This window comes from Peromyscus maniculatus, chromosome 14 (assembly GCF_049852395.1).
Source record: "Peromyscus maniculatus bairdii isolate BWxNUB_F1_BW_parent chromosome 14, HU_Pman_BW_mat_3.1, whole genome shotgun sequence".
Taxonomy (NCBI): Eukaryota; Metazoa; Chordata; class Mammalia; order Rodentia; family Cricetidae; genus Peromyscus; species Peromyscus maniculatus.
Genome location: NC_134865.1, coordinates 47,488,273 through 47,512,367, shown reverse-complemented (window position 1 = coordinate 47,512,367; position 24,095 = coordinate 47,488,273). Strand labels below are relative to the sequence as shown.

The 24,095-nt window shown below is 44.4% G+C and overlaps 1 protein-coding gene across 1 annotated transcript in view; it reads right to left on the bottom strand.

The window, feature by feature from the left end:
- Rhoj (ras homolog family member J) overlaps positions 1 to 5,193 on the bottom strand; it is an 88,811-nt gene extending 83,618 nt beyond the window's left edge. The window contains exon 1 of the mRNA XM_015992018.3: positions 4,287 to 5,193. Coding sequence (XP_015847504.1) covers positions 4,287 to 4,464 — 178 coding nt within the window. The 5' untranslated portion in view covers positions 4,465 to 5,193. The remainder of the gene's footprint in view (positions 1 to 4,286) is intronic.
- Between the last annotated feature and the right edge of the window lie 18,902 nt (positions 5,194 to 24,095).

Sequence of the window (24,095 nt, the reverse complement as noted above, 5' to 3'; positions counted from 1 at the left end):
ACTTCGAGGTCCCATGTATGTTCAAGATACCGCCCAGTATCTGAGACCATTTCCTGTTGTCTGCACAAGATGTAGAACTCTCAGTTACCTCTTCAGCACCATGTCTGCCTGAAGGCCACCATGTGCCGTGGTGTCACCATGATGATAATGGCCTAAACTTCTGAAAATGCAAGCTACCCCAATGAAATGTTTTTCCTTTATAAGAGTTGCTGTGGTCATGGTGACTAAGACATCAGTCAGCAAACATACAATGTCGTGTGGTGTTCAATCTGGCAAAGAAAGTTATCACAGAATAAGAGGTCAGAGTCACGTGTGTACATGTGTGTTTGCACATGTGCACGTGCAAGTGTGGGTTTTTGTGAGCACACGGGCCCAGACACATGGATTAAATTTTGTGGCCAATCAATGCTAGGTCAGTCGAGGGTTGTGGTGTTAGGGCAGGGTTAAGAGCGAATGCCGGGTATTCAAGGAGTCTTCCAGAAGAAACAGCAAGAAGGCTGCTCTGGCTATAGCAGTGTTAGAAGACAAGAGGGACAAAGCCATACAGCACCTTGCACACGACCTTGGTACTTGTACAAAGGAAGAGCGTGGGCATGGAAGGAAGGGGCCGAGGGGCTGAGATTGTGGATGGTCCCCCCGCCAGCTGGGTGGAGACACGAAGCGGGACAGGTTTTGAAGCAGGGAGTTGGGAGGCCATTATGGTAGTGTGGGTGACAGCTGATGGTGGTGTGGATGGGAGAAAAGGCAATTGGGTGGTGGCAGGTGGCCAGGTTTGGTTCCTGGTGCACTGTGAAGGCTGAGCTCATTTGTAGGGACAAGGGATAGTGACTGATGTTTGAATGGAGAGGGAGGAGGATGGTTTCAAAGGAAGAACGGAGTCACAAGTTACCCTGGTGTTTGTTCTCAGCCACTGGGCAGAAGCAATCAGTGGTGATCTTCTGTGGAGAAGAAGGGACGTGGAAGAGCAGATGGGAAAATCAGAAAGAAAACATTGGCTGGAGATGCCCATTAGATCTATAAACAGAGTGGGGCAGTTGCATAGACGGGTGCTCTGAGGCTTGGTGGCGGGGACAGATATAAATATGAAATTGATAGTCTATCAATGACGACGTAAGCTGTAAAACTAAATTCCAACACCCGGGTCCTGAGGCTAACTAGAGAAGGGAACCAAGGGACTGACCACTGAACTACTGTACCACTCAGCCCTTGGGCGATGGGGGAGGTGCAGAGGAGGTGGAGAGAGTTGCTGCAGAAACAGGAGGAGATATTCCAGAAACGAAGCTAAGAATGTGTTTTAAGGCGAGTCTGGAACCATCAAAGCCTCTGCAGAGCGAGACGCCGGCTGGACGCGGCAAGGGATGGCCTTCCTTTAAGGAGAGTCACAGCACAGAGCCGGTTAGGGGTGGCCATAAAGAAACTCATAAATCATGACCGGATGGTGCAGGCTGTGCCCTAGAAAGGCAAACACATTTCGAGAGGTGGACTGGACACAGATCAAGGAACCCTCCTCAGGAAGTTCAGGAAAGCCACATAGAGTTGGTGTACTTTTGGAGTCTGGTAGTTTGGAAGGACAGGCAAATAAATTAGGAGTAATAAAACTTCAACTTTCCCCCCAGCTTTTTCTGTCTTCTGACGTTACTTACGTGAAGCTGGTGTTTCACCTCCTAAGTTAACATCCCATTTCCTACTGTAGCCAGGCAGGGCTGTCAGTTCTGAGCTCCACGGTAGCTATTTTATAAGGATAATAATACACTCTATCCCGCCCTCTCCTCTTATGACAGCATACTCTTGGAATCACATTCCCCCTGTTGCAGTTCTTATCTTTTAATAACATTTTCATTTGATTTCATCATGGTGTGCAGAGGCGTTGATATGATGCCTGACCCCACATTGTGTGTTGGGCACTAAGAACTTTACACACATGAATTCATTTTGCTTCCAAAGATGATTCAAATACCTTTATTGTCCCCATTATTACCATTATGAATGGATGCACAGAGAGGGTAAGTAGCTTTCTCAAGGCCACAGAGTAATGAAAAACACAGTATTAGAACTGGATCATGTGATATGGCTGTATACTGTCCTTATCCCTACATACATACTCTCCCAGATGGACCATCATTAGTGAGCCACCTTCAAGAGACAGGCTGTCCTTGACTTCAAGGCCACTTTTCTAAAGACACAGCGTCTGTGTTTCCTGTTGCCATATCAGAGTGGGTCAGTGGGACTCAGGGGACTGGAAACGGGATCCAGATGGGGAAGGGGGCCTTTGCTTATACTTTAGAGTTGATATGCTCCCTGGTGGCCACCTACAGGCCGATGCACAGCCAGAGCAAGAATGAGCAGGGTGGAGTCTCCAGGATGGAGATCAGCACTTCGTGAGTCTCTGGTGTGAGTGTGGTTCACACCCTTCTTTCCCTTTTAACCACTTGGCCAGCACATGAGACAATCCCATATGAAAGAAGTACACAGCATAAACCGAGGTGACTGTGTTCAGGACTGTCTACCATCTGCAAAGAACCGCTTTGTGTTTAGGGGATTCCTTGGGAACTAAAACAGTCCAGTTTAGTTCATGAAAACCCAAATATTAGAACTGCTTTGAGAGGTTTTGGTGATCAAACACTCAGTCATTGTGCATATAATTGAAATATAAAATAACTCAAAGTCTAGCTGGTTTGACCTCTAGTTTTTTTTTTTTTTTCTTAATAGGCTAACTTCATTTCCAAAGATGGTTTTGTCTTTCTTGCCAACAAGAAAGACTGTATGTAATTGGCTCACACAAGGGATGGGTATTTGGAGACATAATTTCCCAGGCATTAGAGGCCTTTCCTTTAGTAGATTTTCAGTTCCATCTCTGATCAGAAAGCTCCAGAAATAAAGTACTGTCCACATTCCTTTCTAGCATCAAGAAGACATAGGAGAAAATAACTTCTGCTACAGTGTTTTCAGGACCAGAATTAGAGTCCCCCACTCAAGGTACATAGCCCTATGTTTTACATTTCCCCCTCTCAAGATAAACGTCTGTTTTTATCTTTGTCCCATTCTCATTAAAAAGTTCTTCCCTGGCCATAGCCAGTACATTTTCAGAAAAGCTCAGAAAATTTGGTGTTAGAATTTGCAGGGAATTTCTACAAATATAAAAAACTTGTTAGGAAATGGACCCCTCTCCCTGGCAGTGAATCTCTCCCCTGACCACTGTATACCACTGTTGCAGATACGCACTTAAAAGGAAGGGATGATGGAGGTGACTTTGGTGCTCTGGAGAAGCCGCTACTTCCTCCGGAGGGAGGATTTCAAATGGTCACAGAGCAGACTCGGGCTGGCTTCCTGTGGGCCGCTTCCTTCATACTGATCCTGATCTCGAGCTAAGGTGAAGAGAGAGGAATTTTCCTCCCACCAGACCCCAGATCCCTGATAACTCACTGGTGATCGCGGTGTTCAGAAGATGTTGTAAAACCGAGGCCACAGTGAGCAGAGAGAAACACACCAGTTCCTGTACGGAAAGCTTACGGGTCACAGCCAAGACGGGAAACAAGGCAGGCTGCTGACTGAACTCCCACACTCAAAAGCCCAAAGTCCCCTGAAAGAATTAAGTGGCGACCACAGCATGGGAACATGGTTTCAAATAGTTCATACTCAAATTTGTCTTTTCAGGGCATACTTGGAAATGATTTTATTTGCATTTGAATTTTTTTTTTTTTTTTTTTTTACTCTTCAAAACCTAGCAATCTTTTACTTAACTTCCCCTACTCAATATTTAAAAGCTGGGGATACCTTTCCCCTCACCTACCACTCCAGAAGAGAGAAAGTACAAAATTTAAGCCCCAAGTAATCCAGGAAAAAAGAGAACGTTTTAGTGGCTGGTTTTCTTAGCATTTTTCTTTATGACTAGCCTGAAGGAGTAGATAATGTGTAGAGAGTAGAGCCTTCTTCCCACGTGTCCAGTCGTGATTTTTTTAAAAATGGAAATTTATGCAATTGCACTACACTAAAAAAAAGTTTAGGAAAGTTTAGAGCAAAAATGTTGAGAACAATTTCTGGCCCCGAGGTCCGGGGGATATTTTCCAGGATTACGTACGCATTTGCTTCAAGCGGGGAAGCCGGTGCCATGTAAATCCATGCACAGGTTCTCCCCAGGATCCTGGCACCCTTCTTGGCTGAGTTAACCTGGTACCTGCCAGGCCCACATCTGGCTCTGACTTTCGGGGTAAGCCAGGCCCCTCTGAACGTGTGCCCCCATGCCCAAACCGCTCATCTAGATCAAGTTGGTCCCCGCTTTTTCCTACCTGCATAGTGGTCAAACACAGTGGGCACGTACTCCTCCGGGAAGGCGTCGTTGGCGTAGCTCATCAGCAGGCAGGTCTTCCCCACCGCGCCGTCCCCGACCACCACGCACTTGAGGATCCTATTCTCGTCGCGCCCACCGCAGCCGCAGCTGCTGTCAGTCCCCTCTCTGTAGCTCATGTTGGCGGCTCCAGCTGCTGCTGCTGCTGCTGCTGCTGCTGCTGCTGCGGCTGGGGCTTCTGCAGCGCATGGAGCGGTGGGACCGGCCCCAGGCTGGAGCTCAGGCGGCCTGACGGTGGCTGGGCTGGCTCGCCCAGGCACGGCCCAGACACACACAAGCCCCGCCGCTCACCATGCTGGAAGAGAAAGGTAGCACACTCTTGGCAGGAGGGATGACAAAGGTCTGTCCCTTTCCCCCCAGTGGCTGGAGTTAAGGCGTTCTCATTTGCACAGACTTGCCGGGACTTCCTGGCAGTCTCGAAATTTCAGCAGCCTGTGAGAGTCTCACTCTGCCCTCCCCATCCCCAGCCTGGCTGATGACACGGTGGGATTTGGATAACTCCTGCCTGGTTTTCCACCACACAGCTAACATGGAGGAGAGCAGGGCTTTTAAACGGAGTTTCCCCCCTCGCTTCCTCCGGCTTGCCGAGCGTCAGGAAATCGTGGGCTTCCTGCTGCATTCCATATTAGGATCAGTGGGCCGGGAAGGCGGCAACAATGGGGCTCTGTGCGTGTGTTTGTACTTCTGGGGAACCAGGCCAGGACGCAGAGTGGGAAAACACTCTGGGGTCCCGCAGCCGGCTGAAGCCGTCAGACTTCCTGTTTTATCCCCTGCTAGCCAGGCTGCAAGCCTGTGGCTGGGCAGAAGCCAGAGGAGAACGGATGGAACCCGGGGAGCCCTGTCTGCCACAGCAACGGGACAGGACTGGACCGACCGAGTTGGGAGCTTGAGGGAGCTGAGGGAACCACATCAGGGATTGCAGGCTAACACATGACATCATCCATCCCTCCCTGACTCACCAGTTCAAAGTAAGAGGAAAACGACAGTTTTTTCCTTACTTAAACGAGAAACTCAAGTACTTCTTTTCCCTCAGTGAGGAAGAAAACCTTCCCGAGTTACACTCTTTCAAAGTGGGGAAACTGTGCGGGTTTTAGGCATACTACGCGCTATCAAGTTTATGAGTCCCCGTTTGAACACAATGCTCAAATATGCATTCCAGAGCCCCCCCCCCCCAAACACCCCCTAAGGTTTTTACATAAAGGAAATCAATCAGACACCGGGCATTTGAAATTTTTCTTACTATGCATATGCAAAAACTGGTCTCATCCTCCCCTCTCTCAGAAGTGAGAGGCTACTCGGCTTAGTTAGGGTTCTCTAATTCTGTTTATGCTTGGATGTGCCCCTTTTTATTTGAATCATCTCTTCCTGGGTCAGCCTGGTCCTCTTCAATGACATAACAGCTAGTTAATTTGTTTGGTACCTCAGAATGAAGCCCTGTTTGATTAATGGACTTGGTCTTAGAAATGTGACCCTGCAAATGATTTTGACAAATGTGTTCAAGTCAGAGAACTTTGTTTTTCTGCGAGATTTTGAAGATTGCAGATGATCTAATGGCTTTGAGCAGTTTTACTAGGGCCAGGTTGGAGAGAAATCAGCTTTAGTAAGCGACTGTCAGTAACCTGTGTATCTACAAATCATATGCATGCTATCGTGTAATAGAGTCCAACTTTCTTCTGTTTTGGATTGGAGTAACATTTGCCAAGATGCCTAGTGCCCCAACATTTCTTTTCTATGAAAGAATAACATTTCAGTTAGGTCTAGAGTGCCAGGGATGTTTTGTTGCCATAAGTTCAGTCATTTGAAATAACACCTTTTTTTGTTTGTTTTTTGCTTACCTTGTATCTCTTCCATGCAGCGTTGTGCTCTTTATTCAAAGTTGAGGCTGACTGAACGGTCACACACACACTGATCACTATGGCATGGGAGGAAATGGACATCGAGGAGAGGCTTTGACTCTGGGTTTTCTTTAGGAAGTGACACCTCTGTTCACATTCATTGGCCAGAACCAGTGGCATGCTCACACTGGCCCAACAGAGGGCTCAGAAGCATCCTCCTGCCCTGGGCTGGGAGGGAGGCACCGCGTGCTGATGAAACAGCCTGAATGACACTGAAAGGTAACTTCTTGGGGCTGTACTGGGAACGTGAATGGTTCCTATCAAGCCGCACTGTGAAGCATTTGAAGACCTCCGTGGCTGCCCGTAAGATGGAATTTTATTTTCATTTAGTCTCTCCGAGGAACTTGGGGTAAGTGGAATAAAACTGTAATTTAGAAACCTACGTTATACTTCTGCATAAAAGGCTTCAAGGGTGAAGGAGGTCTTCAAGCGAACCACGCAGGGGATGGAGTGGTTGAAGTGGAAACGGAACAAAACAAAACAACAGCAACCAAACCAACAAAAAACCACCACCACCACCACCACCACCACCACCACCACCACCACCACCACCACCACCTGCCACCACAACAACAACAACAACCTTACCTTGAGGTGAACAGCCTCACTGGAGCACAGCATGATGGCAGGTGATTGGCAGAACTGTGAGGGGTCGTCCTTGACCTTTAGGCTGAGATCTGGCGGTGAAGGCAGCATGACATTCTGTGCACAGAGATCTGAAACATGGTTCCCAGCCTGGTCAGCTAGGAGCTGCATCTGCACACTATAAATTTTAGGCCTCCATAAAGGCTTCCGGTGAGATTTTGCTATTTGTGTGTGTAACCTAAATCTTGCACCACCAGACATAGATGGTGAAGTCCATTCTCATTGTCAAGTGGATTCTGTAGTGAGACCTTTAAGACACTTCAAGAAACTAGTTGTGTGTGTTTTAGTGTGTGGGTCGGTACTTCTGCCGGGTTGGAAGGCATGTGCAAATGGCTTATTGCTCTCTAGAGAACGTTAGTTGTATTTCTCACAATAAGGTGTTTTTTTAATCACTACTTATTATCCCCTAAATTTAATAATTATAGAAAGAAGTTTGATCACTCTATTAAAATTAACAAAAAGTTAAAATTTTAACATTCCAGCCTTATGATCAAGTGGATCACATTGTCTGTGGAAATAAACATTTTTTAATATTAAAAACTTTAAACATCAAGACTGGTATGACAACTGGGTTAGGTGGGACACTCCTTTAAGTCCAGCACTCAGGGGGTGGATCTCTGTGAGTTCAAGGCCAGCTGGTCTATATAGCTGGCTCCAAGCCAGACAGGGTTGTCTAGTCAGACCTTGTCTCAAACAAAACAAAACCCCAAAACAACAACAACAACAACAACAACAACAAACCTAACAGGAACCTGACTCTTAAGAACAATTCAACATTGTTCCTTCATGTCCAGGAAACTATGGAGCATGTATGGTTGGCCCGGGTAGAATGCCCAAGAACAGCATCCCATCATAAACATTTGTCTGTGTGTGTTTGGAAGTGGTATGGAGACTGTTGGAGACCGTTTCTAAAACGCTCTTAGGCAGATGTCTGTGCTCTTGGGGCTTGAGCCATGCAGATGATTGACTGGTGGTTACATAGCCATTAATTATTTGGTTTACCCCACCACCAAGTTTATACAAACTTAACAGCGCAGAGTGAAATCTTGTTGGGTGATTTTTTGTTTTACTTTTTCCAAGAGACCTTAATTCCCTGGCTCACTACTGTCTTCTGTTGCTTTGGTTTCACAGGAATTTATGTAAATGTCAGCCTAACACACACACACACACACACACACACACACACACACACACACACACACACACACACACATACACACACACACACACACTCATACACACATATATTTTGGATAAATTCTGATTCATCTGAGTAAGTCCAGTTTTACTGTGACTTTAGTAGAAGAAAGAACCTTGACTTCTCTCCCTTGTTTTCCCTCCAGATGTTGCGTAGGGAGGTGGCACAACTGGGTGAGATATTCTTACTCTGGGATAGTCTTTCTGTGGGCGAGTGTTTTGATTCCAGGCTCAGGAATGTGCACTGTGCTATGATTCAGATGGTTCAGGGATGCCCAGAAGCCACTAGTCACTGGCATTCCAGAGAAGTCCTCTCGGAGGCTAACTGGTCCCTAACAGTGATGGGGATGCTGTGAATTGGGAAAGACAACACTACATAGTTCTAAAGGTTCTGACCCAAATAGCCTCAAGTTTGGCTAGGACGCTAACACTGAACAGAGTGTTCTAGGACTAGCCTGGACTGGAACTGCTTTTCCCAAGGGGGATGAGTCATCTCCATCTGGGATGCTCATGTGTCTGTGTTCTTCGTCTTTTGAGTGCCTGCACTCGGCTTCCAGTTATTGCTGATGTCATGTACCATGCCATGGCATATCTTATCAGCCACATTTTCTTGCATATGACTTCTTTTTTTTTTTTAATAATTCCAGAAATGGATTTCTTCTTCTATCTGGAGGACTTTTCTTTTGTCCCCTAATCTCTTCATTTTAAGATAAATTAGGTAAATGAGGGGTGGGTGGGACTACTGTCTGTTTAAAGAAAGATGAGGTCTGTTTAACCAAGAGGTTGGGGTCATTCAAATTTCCTCTCTCCAGAAAGTCAGGTCCTAGCACTTGGGAGATTGAGGCAGGGTGATCACAACTCAGAGACCAGCTTGGGCTACGTAATGAGACCCTGCCTTAAAACAAGAATGGTAACAAAACCAAAAGCACAAAACCACTTTGCCAAATGAACAACAAAAACCCCAAACCAACCAACCAAACCAACAAACAGTGCCCCCACCCCCCAAACCAAAACTCAACAACACAGGCTGGAGAGATGGTGTTGGGGCAAAGCACTTGCTGCCTGCGGACCAGAGTTCAGATCCCCAGCATCCAGGTAAATGCCAGTGGGCATAGGGGCCCACCTGCAATCCCAGAGTTCAGTTGGTGAGACGGGGAGCCTCTGAACAAGCTGGCTAGTTAGAAGTCAAAACTGTAAACTCTGAATTCAAATGACAGACTCTGCCTCAATGTATAAGATGGAGAGGGATCAAGGAGGCCACTCAGTGTCAACTTCTGGCCTTCACACTCATGCACACCCATGTGTGCCCATACATACGAATATGCATACATGCAAACATGCACACACTAGCAAAATAAACAACCAAAAATAATCCAAAAGAGAGAAGAGTTAATGTATAATCTGAGGACTTGACAGATCTCAATAGCTGGTGATGTATATTGGGAATTATTTTAATTATTTTGACTAGACTAAAGACAAAATTATATGGTCTTGAGTGCCCACAGGTTACCAGCCCTCCTACTGGCAAGACACTAAACGCAGGGGAAATGGATTCTACTGAGTGGACTCGGGTGTCTGTTTGGACTGTCTCAGAGTCATCTACATCCAGAGTTTACCTGCACCAGAAAATGTCATGAAGCCTCTGAGGGTAAACTCTTACTGAAAGCAACTTCTTTTCACTTCGTGTTTTATAAATTGATACGATTTTTGAAAAATTCCTTTTATAATGGGAAAATAAACAACACGCTAAATGGTTTTTCATACATCTCCCATACACTCTTCTATTCACCCCAATTTGTGCTTCTATGTACATGGAAGATGTTTCTTCAAAACTGCCTCCATCTATAAGGCCTCCATGGCTGATTCTAGTCACAGCAATTTCCAATAGGAAACTCATTTGTTATTTTGAAGGTGGAATCCTAGTGGTAATATATGGCCTCTCTATAGGTAACTGAACACATTTACATTTAAATTTTTTTTTATGTTCCCCAAATCATTCATTTTTTTTTCTTTTTTCTTTTTTTGAGACAGGGTTTCTCTGTGTAGTTTTGGTGCCTGTCCTAGAGCTCGCTTTGTAGACCAGGCTGGCCTCAAACTCACAGGGATCCACCTGGCTCTGCCTCCTGAGTGCTGGGATTAAAGGTGTGCGCCACCACTGCCTGGCTCCCCCAAATCTTCTTAAACCTCACTCTCATTGAAGCTGAAAGGGACTTTTATACTTGTCAAATCCAATGCCTCAAGCAATAAATGAATCTTAAAAAGTGGCCCATAGGCAGGCAGTGTTTTTTTTTTTTATGAATATTATTATTTATTGTGCAAAACAGCAGCAACAATGATTTACTATATTTTTGTGTGTGAGTATGTCTGTGTATGGTGCATGCACACATGCGTGTACCTGTGCATGTGTTTACAAGCATAAACGGAAACAAGATGTCAGCTTGTCCTGCTCTCTGCCTTATTCCCTTGACACAAAGTGGCATGTGAGCCAGGAGCCAGGTTGGAAGCCAGGAAGGCCCAGTGATTCCCCCTCTCCATGCCCCACAGCCTTGGCCTTCCAGGTGCGTGGCAATGCCTTGCTTTTCCTACAGGTGTTGGTAATCCTGATTTTCCATCAAGACGCTTTCTTCCTTCTGTTTAAGCATTCAATTGGGATGGATCCTAGCCTCCACTCCAGGCTTGGGCACACATTCCTGCTTCAGTTAGTGAGAATCAGGTCTGTGCTTGTTTCTGAAGTTCCCAGGAGAGGTGCTCTTTTCCTATGGGATCCTCTCACTAAAGATCACATAAGCGTGTTGGTGCATCTTTTTTTTTTTTTTTTTTTTTTTTTCCTTTGCTTTTTTGAGACAGAGTTCCTCTGTGTGTAGCTCTGGCTGTCCTGGAACTCACTCTGTAGACCAGGCTGGCCTCGAACTCACAGAGATCTGCCTGCTTCTGCCTCCCGAGTGCTGGGACTAAAGGCATGGGCCACCATCTTTGTCACCAGGAGGAAAGAGCTTGCCTGATGTTGGCAACGACGATCATTTCAACGGTTCTTATTTAAGTTCATTCAGTCCTTCTCCAAACGTAGGAGGTGAAAATGATCATTTTCCTCATTTTTATGATTGGGAACATGCGGTGAAGTCAAGTTAATGAGTTAGTGTAAATAGCCGAGGAGGCAGTGGCTGGAGGGTTCTCAGTCTTGTTGCAGTCTTTGCAGCTTGTGACTTGTTATCGCTACACTGAAGAAACGTAGCTGAGATCAGAAAACTTGACCTCTGGTCACACCAGCAGAGCCCTGGATTTGGTTGTTCCTAACACACTCTCCGTTCCCTTCACGAAGAGTCAACTCACTCCCCTTTGATTTCAGTTGACTTGGGATGGCTTTCCATGACTCACACGTGAGAGTGACCTCCCTCCCACATCCACCCCCAGGGACAAGGCATGTGCAGACACGGACAGTTTTGCATGTTGAGACTCCATTGAGTGATGACTTGCTGAGCAAGTCTGTGCTTGTTAAACCACTCTGTGAACTCGAGGGCCATCCTGGGCAGTGGCGCTAATTTTCCCCTCAAACCCACCTTTTGCTTTTATATGGTTAAGGCCTAGGTCTCAGTCATTCATACCACCACTGGTATGGACTTCTGAAAGATTCTTGATAAATGTGACTTTCTCCCCCTCAAATAAAAACATTAATAATAGAACATTCTCAGGAATACATTAATAAATCTAAGGAGTAAAATTGGACCCAAACTAAGTTGAGTTAAAGACATCATCTTCTTTGATTCAGGCAGCTGTAACATACCCTAGACTTGGTAATTTTTAAGCAACAGCAATTCATTGCTCATAGTTCTAAAGGCTGGGATTTTAAAGTTTGAGGTGTTAGCAGATTAAGTGCCTGATACTCATGGATGGAACCTCTGTTTGTCATCTCATGGCAGAATAGACAAACTATCTCTCTCAGGCTTCTTTGTATAGGCACTAATTCCATTCATGAGGGATCTACTTTTAACATAATCACATCCCAAAGGATCCTCACTTCTTAAAACTACAGCCATGGTGTGTGTGTGTGTGTGTGTGTGTGTGTGTGTGTGTGTGTGTGCACGTGCACACATTTGTTAGTGTAGGGATATAAATATTCTTGTAATGGTGGGGATTTACAGTCAAGAGAAAACCGGCTTTGAGTTTGGATGATCCGGGCTACAAAGATCAATTTTTCTGATTCTGGGATGGCTCAGTCCACAGGCTGTGCATGTCACCTCCCATGTCAAGCCACCTGCGGGAGCTAAGCTTTGCATCCTCAGCCTGCAGCAGGAGGGTGTATGCTTTCTACCCCGGGTAAGAGAATGTGCTGTGTTTTTTTAAGGCAACAAAGACAGCCTCTGCTGTCTACTAACCCCTGGGATAAAAATGGGTGACGGAAGAGAAGGAACTCCTAGATTTTTGATGTAGGAGGAGGGTGACTACTAAAAATCCAAATAGTGTCAGTAACAGTGCTGGGATGGTATTGTCATTGTCCCAGCAATGGCTAACGATCTGTTATTTACTGTACTGCTATGGGTTCCATACATTAATCTATCTAGTCTTTGCCAAAACTCTGCGAGAGATGCATCCACAGCCTTCATTTTACAGGCAGGCGGACTAACACACAGAGAGTGGGTTCAGGTAGCTGAAAGCTGTTAGAACCCAGGACTCTGTCTGGTGGCTGTGGCGTTTGCACCAATCACTTGACTGTGTGGATTTCTGCAGCCAATGCCACTGTTCTTTAACCAAGGGTGGCAGCTAAATTTGCTTCTTCCTCATTTCCCTGACCTTCCACGCACTCCAAACAGGACTGAGATGCAGGGGTGAAATTTCATGGTTTGAATGGAACAGCTGCCTCTTCAGCTACGGATATTTGACATGTAGAGTGTGGAGCATGTGACCTTGTGTTTTCTCTTTCTTTCTTTCTTTCTTTCTTTCTTTCTTTCTTTCTTTCTTTCTTTCTTTCTTTCTTTCTTTCTTTCTTTCTTTCTTTCTTTCTTTCTTTCTTTCTTCTTCTTCTTCTTCTTCTTCTTCTTCTTCTTCTTCTTCTTCTTCTTCTTCTTCTTCTTCTTCTTCTTTTTGGTGTTTTGAGAGAGAGTTTTTCTGTGTAGCTTTTGCGCCTTTCCTGGAACTCACTCTGTAGCCGAGGCTGGCCTCGAACTCACAGAGATCCTGCCTGCCTCTGTCTCCAGAGTGCTGGGATTAAAGGCGTGCTCCACCACCGCCCGGCAATGTTTTCTCTTTCTTAATAGGTAAATCTATAATAGAAATGTCTGTTTCCTTTTATTTTGGATATAAAGGTTTACTCTCAGGTAAGTTGAGTGTCTTTGGTACCTTTGGTGAGTAGAGTGGGAGAACTAAATACCATCTTGTCCACTCTCTTCCTTCCTCCAAAATATATTTTGGACATGATATGTACTTAAAATAATTAAATGATCATATTCTTTATACCATGAAAACGTAAGAGATATGGTTGCTGGGCTATCTTGATGAAGGTGTGGAATCCTAGGAGAATGGTTACATCCACTTACAAGGTCAGCATCAATCTCACGCTGCGAGGATCACTGTAATGCTTAAGCTTAAAATTTGGCCTGGGGAGCTTTAGAAAAGGTGTGTGAGTCCTCAGCATGTCATTTATGTCACTGGAGAAAGTTTCCTTGTAGTAAATGTGGCCTTTCAAAACCCCACTGAGGGCATGGGGTTTGTGGAGCCCGACGGGCTAACCTTCTGTGCTCTGCACATCCTGAAACAGGCGGACCCCGTAAAGTGACAGCTCAATTGGTCTGATAAACTCTTGCAGAAATATAGATCTTTCTGATGCCTTTCCTTCAGCCTTCCGTAACCTCAAGTAACTCCTTGATTGACATCGAAGCATGACACAGCTCCTCTCAGTCACACTAGGAAAGGCTGGGAAACCGAAGAACGAGAGGGATGCTCTGTGAGGAAGTGGATGAACATTTGCATACAGCAAGGTAGGTTCTGCTCAGCTGCCACCTCCTTCCTCTGTGAGATTTATAGGTGGTGTTGCCCTGGTTTTTGAAATCTGGACCTGGCTGATAAGTCCTGCTTGACCTAGTGAAAATCCTTCACCATTCTTGCTCAGTCTTTATTGGACAGAGGGAGTAGTTCCCTGTGATCCAGGAGGAAGACAGAAGGAAGCAGAGCTCACTCACAGCCTGTAAGGAGCAACAGTGTATTAGAGTTCTCTAAAGAAACAGAACTGAAAGAATGAACACACACACACACACACACACACACACACACACACACACACAGAGGATTTATTAGGGTGGCTTATAGGGTGTACATATACACAGACACAGACATACAGTCACAGACACAGACAGACAGACACACACACACAGACACACAGACAGATTAATTAGAGTGGCTTATAGGGTGTACACACACACACACACAGACATCCAGACACAGACACAGACAGACAGACACACCACATGGGCTTTATTAGAGTGGTTTATAGGCTGTACACACACATACACACACACACAAAGACACACACAAAGACACAGACACAGACACAGACACACACACACACACACACACACACACACACACACACACACACACGGGATTTATTAGAGTGGCTTACAGGTTATGGTCTGGCTAGTTCAATAATATCTGGCTGGCTCCCAACAGAAAATCCAAGAATCCAATAATTGTTTGGTCCACGAGTTTGGATGTCTCAGCTGGTCTTCAGTATGTATCAGAATCCTGAAGAACTAGGCTATAATACCAGTGAAAGAAATGAATTTGCCAGTGAGAGAGCGAGGGCAAATGTAGGTAAAAAAGCAAATGCTTCCTTTCCCCATGTCTTTTATATAGGCTGCCACCAGAAGGTGTGGGCTGGGTTTAGCATGAGTCTTCCCTCCTCTAAAGATCCAATCGAGAATAATCTCTCACAGGTGAGCTCAGCTGCTTGGGTGTTAGTTAATTCCAGATGTCGTCAAGTTGATAGCCAAGAATAGTCATCACAAATGGTAAATCTTTTCAACAACAGAGAGATGCACATGATGATTTTTCTTTGTTCTTAAATGGAAATGAATGCTCAGGACCAGAGTCACATAGCTGGAAGGCTTAGCCATGAGGCCAAGATTCAAGTCTGAATTTTTTAGATCTTATGCTCTTTAAGCCTTGTAAACCTCATTATTGATAATCAATTGTTTAGAAGATTTTAAACTTATAGAAGTGGGTTGGTATCTTAGTGACTTTCCTATTGCTGCAGTAAGACAACCAAGGCAATGCATAAAAGAAAGTGTTTATTTGGGGCTTACAATTTCAGAAAGTTAGAGTCCATGATCATCATGGCAGGGAGCATGGCAGCGGGCAGGCATGGTGCTGGAGCATTGGCTGAGAGCTTACATTTTGATGCACAAGCACAAGGGAAGAGAGAGAGAGAGAGAGAGAGAGAGAGAGAGAGAGAGAGAGAGAGAGAGAGAGAGAGAGAGAGATGTCTGGAAATGATGTGGGCATTTGAAACCTCAAAGCTTCTCCTCAGTGTCACACCTTCTAATCCCTCCAAAACAGTTCCACCAGCTGGGGACCAAGTATTCAAACATACGAACCTACGGGGACCATTCTCATTTAAACCACCACATTTGAGAAAGTGCCTAGGAAAGGTTTATGCTGGATTTATTGATTTTGACAACAGACATTCATTGAGCACCTACTGTGTTGCTGGGGATATTGCCGTGAACGAATCGGATGAGAATTATCACTGAACTCGTAGAGCTTAAACTCTAGAGGAAAGAAGGAGGGAGCCAGGTCACGGACACAGCAAACACATAAAATGGATGATGAGAGCCACAGACAAATAAGGAAACTAAGCTAGATAGTGATGACTGGCAGAGAGAAGAGGGGCCTTTAAGTCTAAAAGTTTAGTAAGGACACACATCACACCTCCGGAAGATGTTATAGGCAGGGGGTCTCCAATGCTCAGGCCCTCATCTGAAGGCATCTCTAGAAGGTTTGAGTGCCCTTGTAGCAGGACACTCTGGGCAAGGGATAGTGTGGTAGAGGGAGTGAGGTGAACTTGAGCTGAGCTGATCAGGAGCTCCCAAAGGGCCGGAGCACAAGAGGGATATGGCTTCCTGTGTTACTCTAGCCGCTGTGAAGGGAATGGGGAATGGATGCGAGGAAAACAGTCACAATAATCCAGGTGAGACTCAGTGGTAGTTGGGATTAGATAGGGAACAGAGGAAGTGGCTAGAGAGCGGTCTTATGGATGTTAGTGGTGTGACAGATGGGAGAATTAGATACAAGTTTGGAGAAAATAAGAGGAACCGAGGAGGCACTCTTGAGATTTTTGCCCTGAGCGACTGGAAAGATGGTATCTCCATGAACTGAGACTGTGAATGGAGATTGACAGGTGGGATCAAGTTCTGTATATGGAGGCGTTGTCTGTTAGACCAGTAAGTGGAGGTGGACACAGGCGGTAACTACAGCCCCAGAGACTAGAGAAACCTTGTCAAATGAGAGTAATAACATAGACCAAAGGGGAGCAAGAAGGAAGCCAAGAGAGGAGTGTCCTGCAGGCCAAGTGTTGCTGTTTCAGTACTTCTTTGCAAAGCTCATGTGTTTGAAACTTACCCCCAAATCTCATGCTATGGTGTTTGGAGACAGGTCTTTGCCAGGTCGTCAAGGTGACATAGTATCACGAGGGTGTGGGCCGTGATGCTTTAATGGTCTCAGAAGGAAAAGAGGAACTGGGGCTAATCCTTGCTTGGTCTCTATATGATGCCCTCCACTGTGTTGTGAAACCTCAAAAAGGCCTCCAGCAGCTGTTGAACAGATGTTCATACTGATCTTAAGAATCATTAGCCAAATAAACAATCCTCGTTTTTTTGAGATTGGGCCTTACTATGCAGTCCCGGCTTGCCTAGATCTTTCTATGTAGACTAGATTGGCCTGTAGTTGGGATTTTAAAACATGTATCCTTGTGCTGGGCTTCAGCCTCTATTCTTTATCAATAGTATTAACAAAAAAACTAGAAGAATTTTGAATGCTTTCACCACAAATGACTGTTGTGTATTGGAAGAGCTAGCCACACTCACCCCGATTGGAACACAATGTGTCTATGTTATAAAATATCAGGCAATACCCTGTATAAATGTGTATAATTTTTATGTGTTAATTAAAAGCAGCACTGATGATGTTTCAGAATATGGAGGCTTGAGGCTGGCTGGGTTTTGTAACCCTGGTGTTTTGACAACAGTGGTTTTCATAGAATTGACTGAATCATGGCATGGACTTGATTGGAAAGAATTAGGGAGTTATCACAGAGTGTGGAGAGTCTTGTTTAAGGGAAAGAATAATAGCATGTTTTTAATGTTACTGGGATGGTCTAATGAAAAGGAAAAATAAAGATGTGGCGGTGGAGGGGCTGGCAAATTATTTGACTGAGGAAAGAGATGGAGTACATTTTCACAAAGATCTGGACATGACTGCAGTGTGTCATTAAACTGTGTTTTCAAGTGGTTTGCCCAAGTACTGGATCTTTGTGATGTCGAACCTCCAACAGTCTGGTCTAGTGTTGAAAACTGCCACAGCCTGGCTTTTAATGTGGAGGCTAAAAAGAAAGGTGTCACAAAGACGGACCAACATTGGAAAGGGCTCCATTTCTCAGAGTTTGATGTGTTTTTTTTCTCCTATGAGCATATAATGATGTTCTTCTCACATCTCAGACAAAATGATTATTATTGACAGTATATAAATAAATGATATTGATAACCTATAAATGACATTGATAACCTATAAATGATATTGATAACCTATAAATGATATTGATGACATACAAATGATATTGATGACATATAAATGATATTGATGACATATAAATGATATTGATGACATAAATGGTATTGATAACATATAAATGATATTGATGACATATAAATGGTATTGATATTGATGACATATAAATGATATTGATAACATATAAATGGTGTTGATAACATAAATGATATTGATGGCATATAAATGACATTGATGACATATAAATGATATTGATAGCATATAAATGCTACAGTAGATCCAGAAAAAGGCCTCCCAGACTGGACATGGGTTTAACTCATGCTCACCTTGCAGCTCAGATGTGTGGTGTGTTCTTCAACTGAGAACCTGAGAGAGTTTTGAGAATGACCTTTGGTGAAAGTTACACTAGAATTTTGGGTTCCTCTAGTTTATTAAATTATGAGCTCTCTGGCAGATTTACTCCAGATTGTTGTTCCTCATGATCCACCTGTCATTGTGATTTGAGATTTTATAGATTATTTAGGATAAAATATAAGAAAATAAACCATGTACATTTGGATGTTAGCAGTTTACCTGGAGCCGAATGCCTTGGTGAATACCCCACTTCTCATTCATCTATACCTATTATCACTTTTATTTTCAAAGAGTATTTTTTTGTTGCTTGGGCTATTTTTTTTTTTGCCTAAAATGGTAGCACTGTGGTAACTGAATGCCTGTCATGTGATCTCCAGTTATCAGAAGTTGGAGAAATACTAGACTCAGTCATGCTGAGGAATGTAGAGTTTGAAGACCATTGCATTTTATTTGAGTAATGAGAAAGCACTGATAAACACCGAACAGGGGAATTCCGTGCTTCTGGTAGTCTTCTGTAAGACTGACTAGTGTTTAGATGGGCTAATCGTAGGTTTGGGAGGCACAGATGTAGGATTAAGGAGGCCTGGGAAAGGCTTGTCTTATGGACAGATGATGGTGGGACTGAAGCAGGGGCATAACCAGCAGTAACTTGTAACACGACTGAGGACTCACACACGAGAATCTTGAAAATGGATGTCATGATTGGTCCTAGCTTTACAGATGAAGTCAATGAGGCCCATGGAAGCAAAATCACTTGTTTAAGGTCACAGAGCTATGAGGGTAGAGCTTGGACTTTGACCCCAAGCAATGTGATAGGACATTTATGCAGTTTAAGCACTGATTTCTTGCCTTCCTCTTGGATGGAAAGGAGTTGTGAGCAGATTGTATTGTTTTATAGCAATGGTTCTTAACCATCCCAATGCTGTGACCCTTTAATACAGTTCCTCATGGTGTGGTGACCCCCAACCATAAAACTATTTCATTGCTACTTCCTAACTAATTTTGCTGCTATTAGGAATTGTAATGTGAGAGTCTGATATGCGACCCCCAGGTTGAGAATCATTGTTTTAGAGTGTGAGTCAGTGGACTTGACCACTCATGGAATGGGGGTGGGAGGAAGATGTAGGGTGCAGAGGTGATCAGCGTGTTCCTGCTGGGATCTCCTGGGAAGGGTCAGTAATCGTCAAAACAGAGAAAGACTAACTTTTAAAGGGGGGATGTTGTTGAGCATGCAGGTATCTGCCAGGCACACAAGCAGAGCCTGACAGTTGGCTGTGACCTTGTGGATCTGCAGCTCAGGAGAGGGGTGTGGACTGGGATGCCTACCTGGGAACTGGTAGCTTCTCTGAGGCGTTGTTTAGGACGGTGATGCAGAGTCTGATAGCAGCTTGGGAACAATGATGGATATTTAGAGTCATGATATTCAGAGTTTAGCTCTCTGCCCTCGAGGGGGTTGATGGTGTCCACTCAAAACACCCTCTCTCTTCAGCTGCTTCCAGTTCACTACTGTAGAAGAAGAGAACTCTGAAAAATATCCATTTCAAACATGCACGTGAACACTTAAAACTATTTAATGAATTGTTATTATTGTCTGCATAATTATTAAGAGATAAATGTATTTCCCCCTTATTTTGTATAATTCAACAACTCTATTATCCAGGATAATGTGTTTGGGAATTAATGATAATTCTTCTTATATCTCAGGATTTAATAACCTCATATTTTAAGACAGTTAAGTTTAAACATTTTGAAATTTAAAACAACTTTAAACTTAGTATAGAATTGCAAAAGGAGCATAAATAGCTTCTGTGAAATTTGCACTCAGATTCACTAACACTTCACCATGCATGTGTTATCAAACCATCCATTTTTATATCTACCTAAAAATGTTTTTGCTCTTTTGAGACAGGGTCTCGGCCCAAGTTGACCTGGAAATGACTATGTAACTCAGGCTAGCCTCAAATACAAGATCCTTCTGCCTTTGCCTCTTGGGTGTTGGAATTGTAGGTGTGTGCCAACATGCTCAGCTTCCTGAACCTTTTGAGAATAGTCATTTATCATGTTGTCTGACTTCTGTGTACATAAACAGGAGCTTCCTAGAAAGGAACACTTTTTCTGATAATTGTAGTACATTTATCAAATTTAGGAGCTGTTTTATTTTTGGTGGGTGGGTGGGTGTACATGCATATGTTGGGTGTTTTCCCTAGCCACTGCCTCTTATTTTCAGAGACAAGGTCTCGCACTTATGTCTGGAGCTCACCAATTCGACTAGGATCGGTTAGAAGCTTTAGGGATCATCCATCTCTGTCTCCCCAGGCCTGGGATTTCAGGTAGGTGCCTGACTTCTTCCATGGGTGCTGAGGATCTGAATTTAGGTCTTCATGCCTGTGTGTGAAGGACTCTACTGACTGAGCCATCTCCTCCACTGATCATTTTATTTTTATAGTGCCATTTTATCATATACCCACATCTAGGTTCCTCAGAAGCCATTCCCTTCTCCGTAGAGGATCTATACTGAGAATACACAGTGCTTGTAGACCCCCACTTTCTCCTTAAAGCTCCTTTAAATTGTGATGTTATTTACTTTTTACATGTCTTTTAAGACATTGTCACTTTTGGAGATTGGAAAAATACACCCTCGAATGAACAGTGAATTATTGTGGTTAAATATATATCCAAATTCCTTTTTTGTTAATTTTTAATTTTTAATTAATTAATCAATTAATTAATTATTTCCTAGCCTGATCACAGTTTCCCCTCCCTCCCTCATCTCCTCCCAGTCCCAGTCCCCAAGTCCATGTCCCCCCGACCCCCCACCATTCCTCCATTCCTCCCATCGCCTCTCTCTCCTTTCCATTCAGAAAAGTAGAGGCCTTTATGTTTATCAACCAGCCATGGAATATCAAGGTGGAGCAAGACTAGGCACTTCCTCTCCTACTGTTAAGGCTGGACAAGGCAACCCAGCAGGAAGAAAGGGTCCCAAGAGCAGGCAACAGAGTCAGAGACAGTCCCTGCTCCCCTTGCTAGGAGTCCCACAAGAAGACCTTGCAGTCCCATGCAAGTTCTCTGGTTGGCAGTTTAGTCTCTGTGAGGCCCCGTGTGTCCAGGTCAGTTGACTCTGTGTGTTTTCCCATCATATCCTTGGCCCCTTTGGCTTCCATAATCCTTCTTCCCCTCTTCCACAGGGTTTCACTAGGGCAGCCTAATCTTTTGCTATGGTATGGATGGAACTAGAAAAGATCATTCTGAGTGAGGTAACTCAGACCCAGAAAGGCAAACATGGTGTGTACTCAATTATAGGTGGATATTAGCCATAAAGTAAAGAATAATCACGCTACAATCCACAGACCCAAAGAAGCTAAGTAACAAGGAAGGCTCACTGTGAAGGGGAAATAGAATAGACATCACGGGTGGAAGCGGGGAGGGGTCTGCATGGTGTGAGTCAGGCACGGGCACAGGAGGGGTCAGGTGAGGGGAGGATGGAGGGAGAGAGTCCTGGGAAAGACAGCTGGAAGTGGGGGGGGGCATCTTTGGGATGAGCTAGAAACCTAGTGCAAAGGAAACTCCCAGGAATCTATGAGGGTGACTCACGAGCTAAGACGCCTAGCAATGGGAGGTATGGAGTCTGAACCAGCCATCTCCTGTAACCAGGCAAGTGGAGGGATTGGGACCCCAACCCAGCCACAAAACCTCTGACCTACAGTTTGCCCTGCCTACAAGATGTGCTGGGACAAAGGTGGCCCAGAAATTATGGGAGTGGCCAAGCAATGACTGGTCCAGCTTGAGACCCATACTATGAGAAGGAGCCCACCCCTGACATTGCCTGGAGGGCCAGGACCCAGAGGCTGGACGGCCCAGAGACCTAGGGCAGAGCCTAACATGACTGGCAAAAAAAGAAAAAAGTCAACGAAATGATTCCTAATGATATTCTGCTATACTCATAGATCACTGTTCAGCCCAGCTGTCATCAGAGCGGCTTCACCCAGCAACTGATGGAAACAGAGGCAGAGATCCAAACTACGTTTGATCAGTTACAGTGGCCCTTTCTTCCTTTCAGAAGGAGCTCACCTCCCTATGATTCTGGAGTTGGGGACTGGGTCCCCCCCTTATTTCTCTGTCATCAACAATCTCAGCCAGCCCCCTCCCAACCCACTCGCTAAAGAAGTGTACAGCTAAGCTTACATTCATCTTGAATTAAATGGTTACTCTCTCAGGCACCTTATCTGTTTTAAGACAAATGTTGTAACAGCCGTAAGAACATGGAAAAAAAAAACCACACTTGTGTAAGGATTTATGCATATTTTACCCGTTTTTATTTTATAAACTTCCAATGAGTCATCCAATATGAATGTTGGCAGATGCCTATAAAACAGCAGTTATGCGATTTTTTTTTTAAAAAAGATTCTCGTAACTTTGGGTTACATTTTGTCTTTTCCACATCTGTTCAAAGCCTTCAGCAAGTTTAGCAAATCCCCTCTGTATGAGATTTCAGAGAGCCTGCTTTTTACACATGAATGTTTAAATACAGTGTCTGTACACGGCTTGATTTTAGTAGATAAAACACCTGTCTGGGAAAAAAGGAATCTGGACTTTATTCTCTCTCATGGATAACATCGACTTATTCCTGTATTTCTAGTCACTTAATCCTCAATGAATGTTCTTTCTTTAGAAACAATCACCACAGTTGACCCTTGAGGGAGTGGAATGGGGACCAAATAGAGAGAAAGTACATTTTGATACTCTCCATAGCCCATCTGATCTGTTAAAAAAAACCAATTGTTCTATTTAATATTAATCAATTAACACATTGAATACTGACATTAAAACTGGAAAATCACCTCCTTTGGTCAAGAATTGAGTTCAGACATTTCAAAATTATGCACTGCTAACAAAAACAATCTATCTTGGCCCGGTGGTAGGCTGAATATTTGGATGACTATTATGATACTTTTCAATTAATGTTGCTATTAGACAGAGTTTTGTTTTTTAAAGCCTTGAATGCATTGTGTTTAAAATCAATTACAAATCATTTCCATTTTACTTTAAAATTGCATTTATTCATTTATTTATTTATTTTGTGTGTGTGTGAGAGAGAGAGAGAGAGAGAGAGAGAGAGAGAGAGAGAGAGAGAGAGAGAGGGAGGGAGGGAGGGAGGGAGGGAGGGAGGGAGGGAGGGGGAGAGGGAGAGGGAGAGGGAGAGGGAGAGGGAGGAGAGGGAGAGGGAGAGGTAGAGGGAGAGGGAGAGGGAAAGAGGGAGAGGGAGAGGGAGAGGGAGGAGAGGGAGAGGGAGAGGGAGAGGGAGGAGAGGGAGAGAGGTGCATTCCTGAAGGTCACAAAACAACTTGTGGGAGTCAGTCTCTCCTCCCACCCAGGCTGATGGAAGACTTTATTTAGGAAAGTGTACCAGATATCTCCTGTGTGTGGAGCAGGTTATAGGAGCTCATGACCAGGGTGGGAGCAGCAGTTTCCTATGGGCTTTATTTACGTTTTAGGAGTTAAAGACTGTGGGAGGATCGGGAGAATGAGGGCAGAAGAGGCAGCAGGATGGATGAGCAGGACGGTTCAGATGTGAGTCCAGAAGAAGTCGGGCTGGGAGAAGTGGGGGAGGAAAGAATTCCGGTGCTGAGAGATTTCTTCTGGGAAATAAAATTTGAGGGGCTGGGGAGATGGCGCAGTGGTTAAGAGCACTGGGGTTGTTCTTCCAGAGAAAAGGGATTCTATTCTTAGCACCCACATGGAGGCTCACTACTTATATTAATTCCTGTTTCAGAGGATCTGACGCCCTCTTCTGGATGGTTTGGGCAGTGCATGCATGTACTACACTGGCACACATGCAAGGAAAACACCCATAGGCACATATATAAAAAAATAGTGGGGGGTGGGGG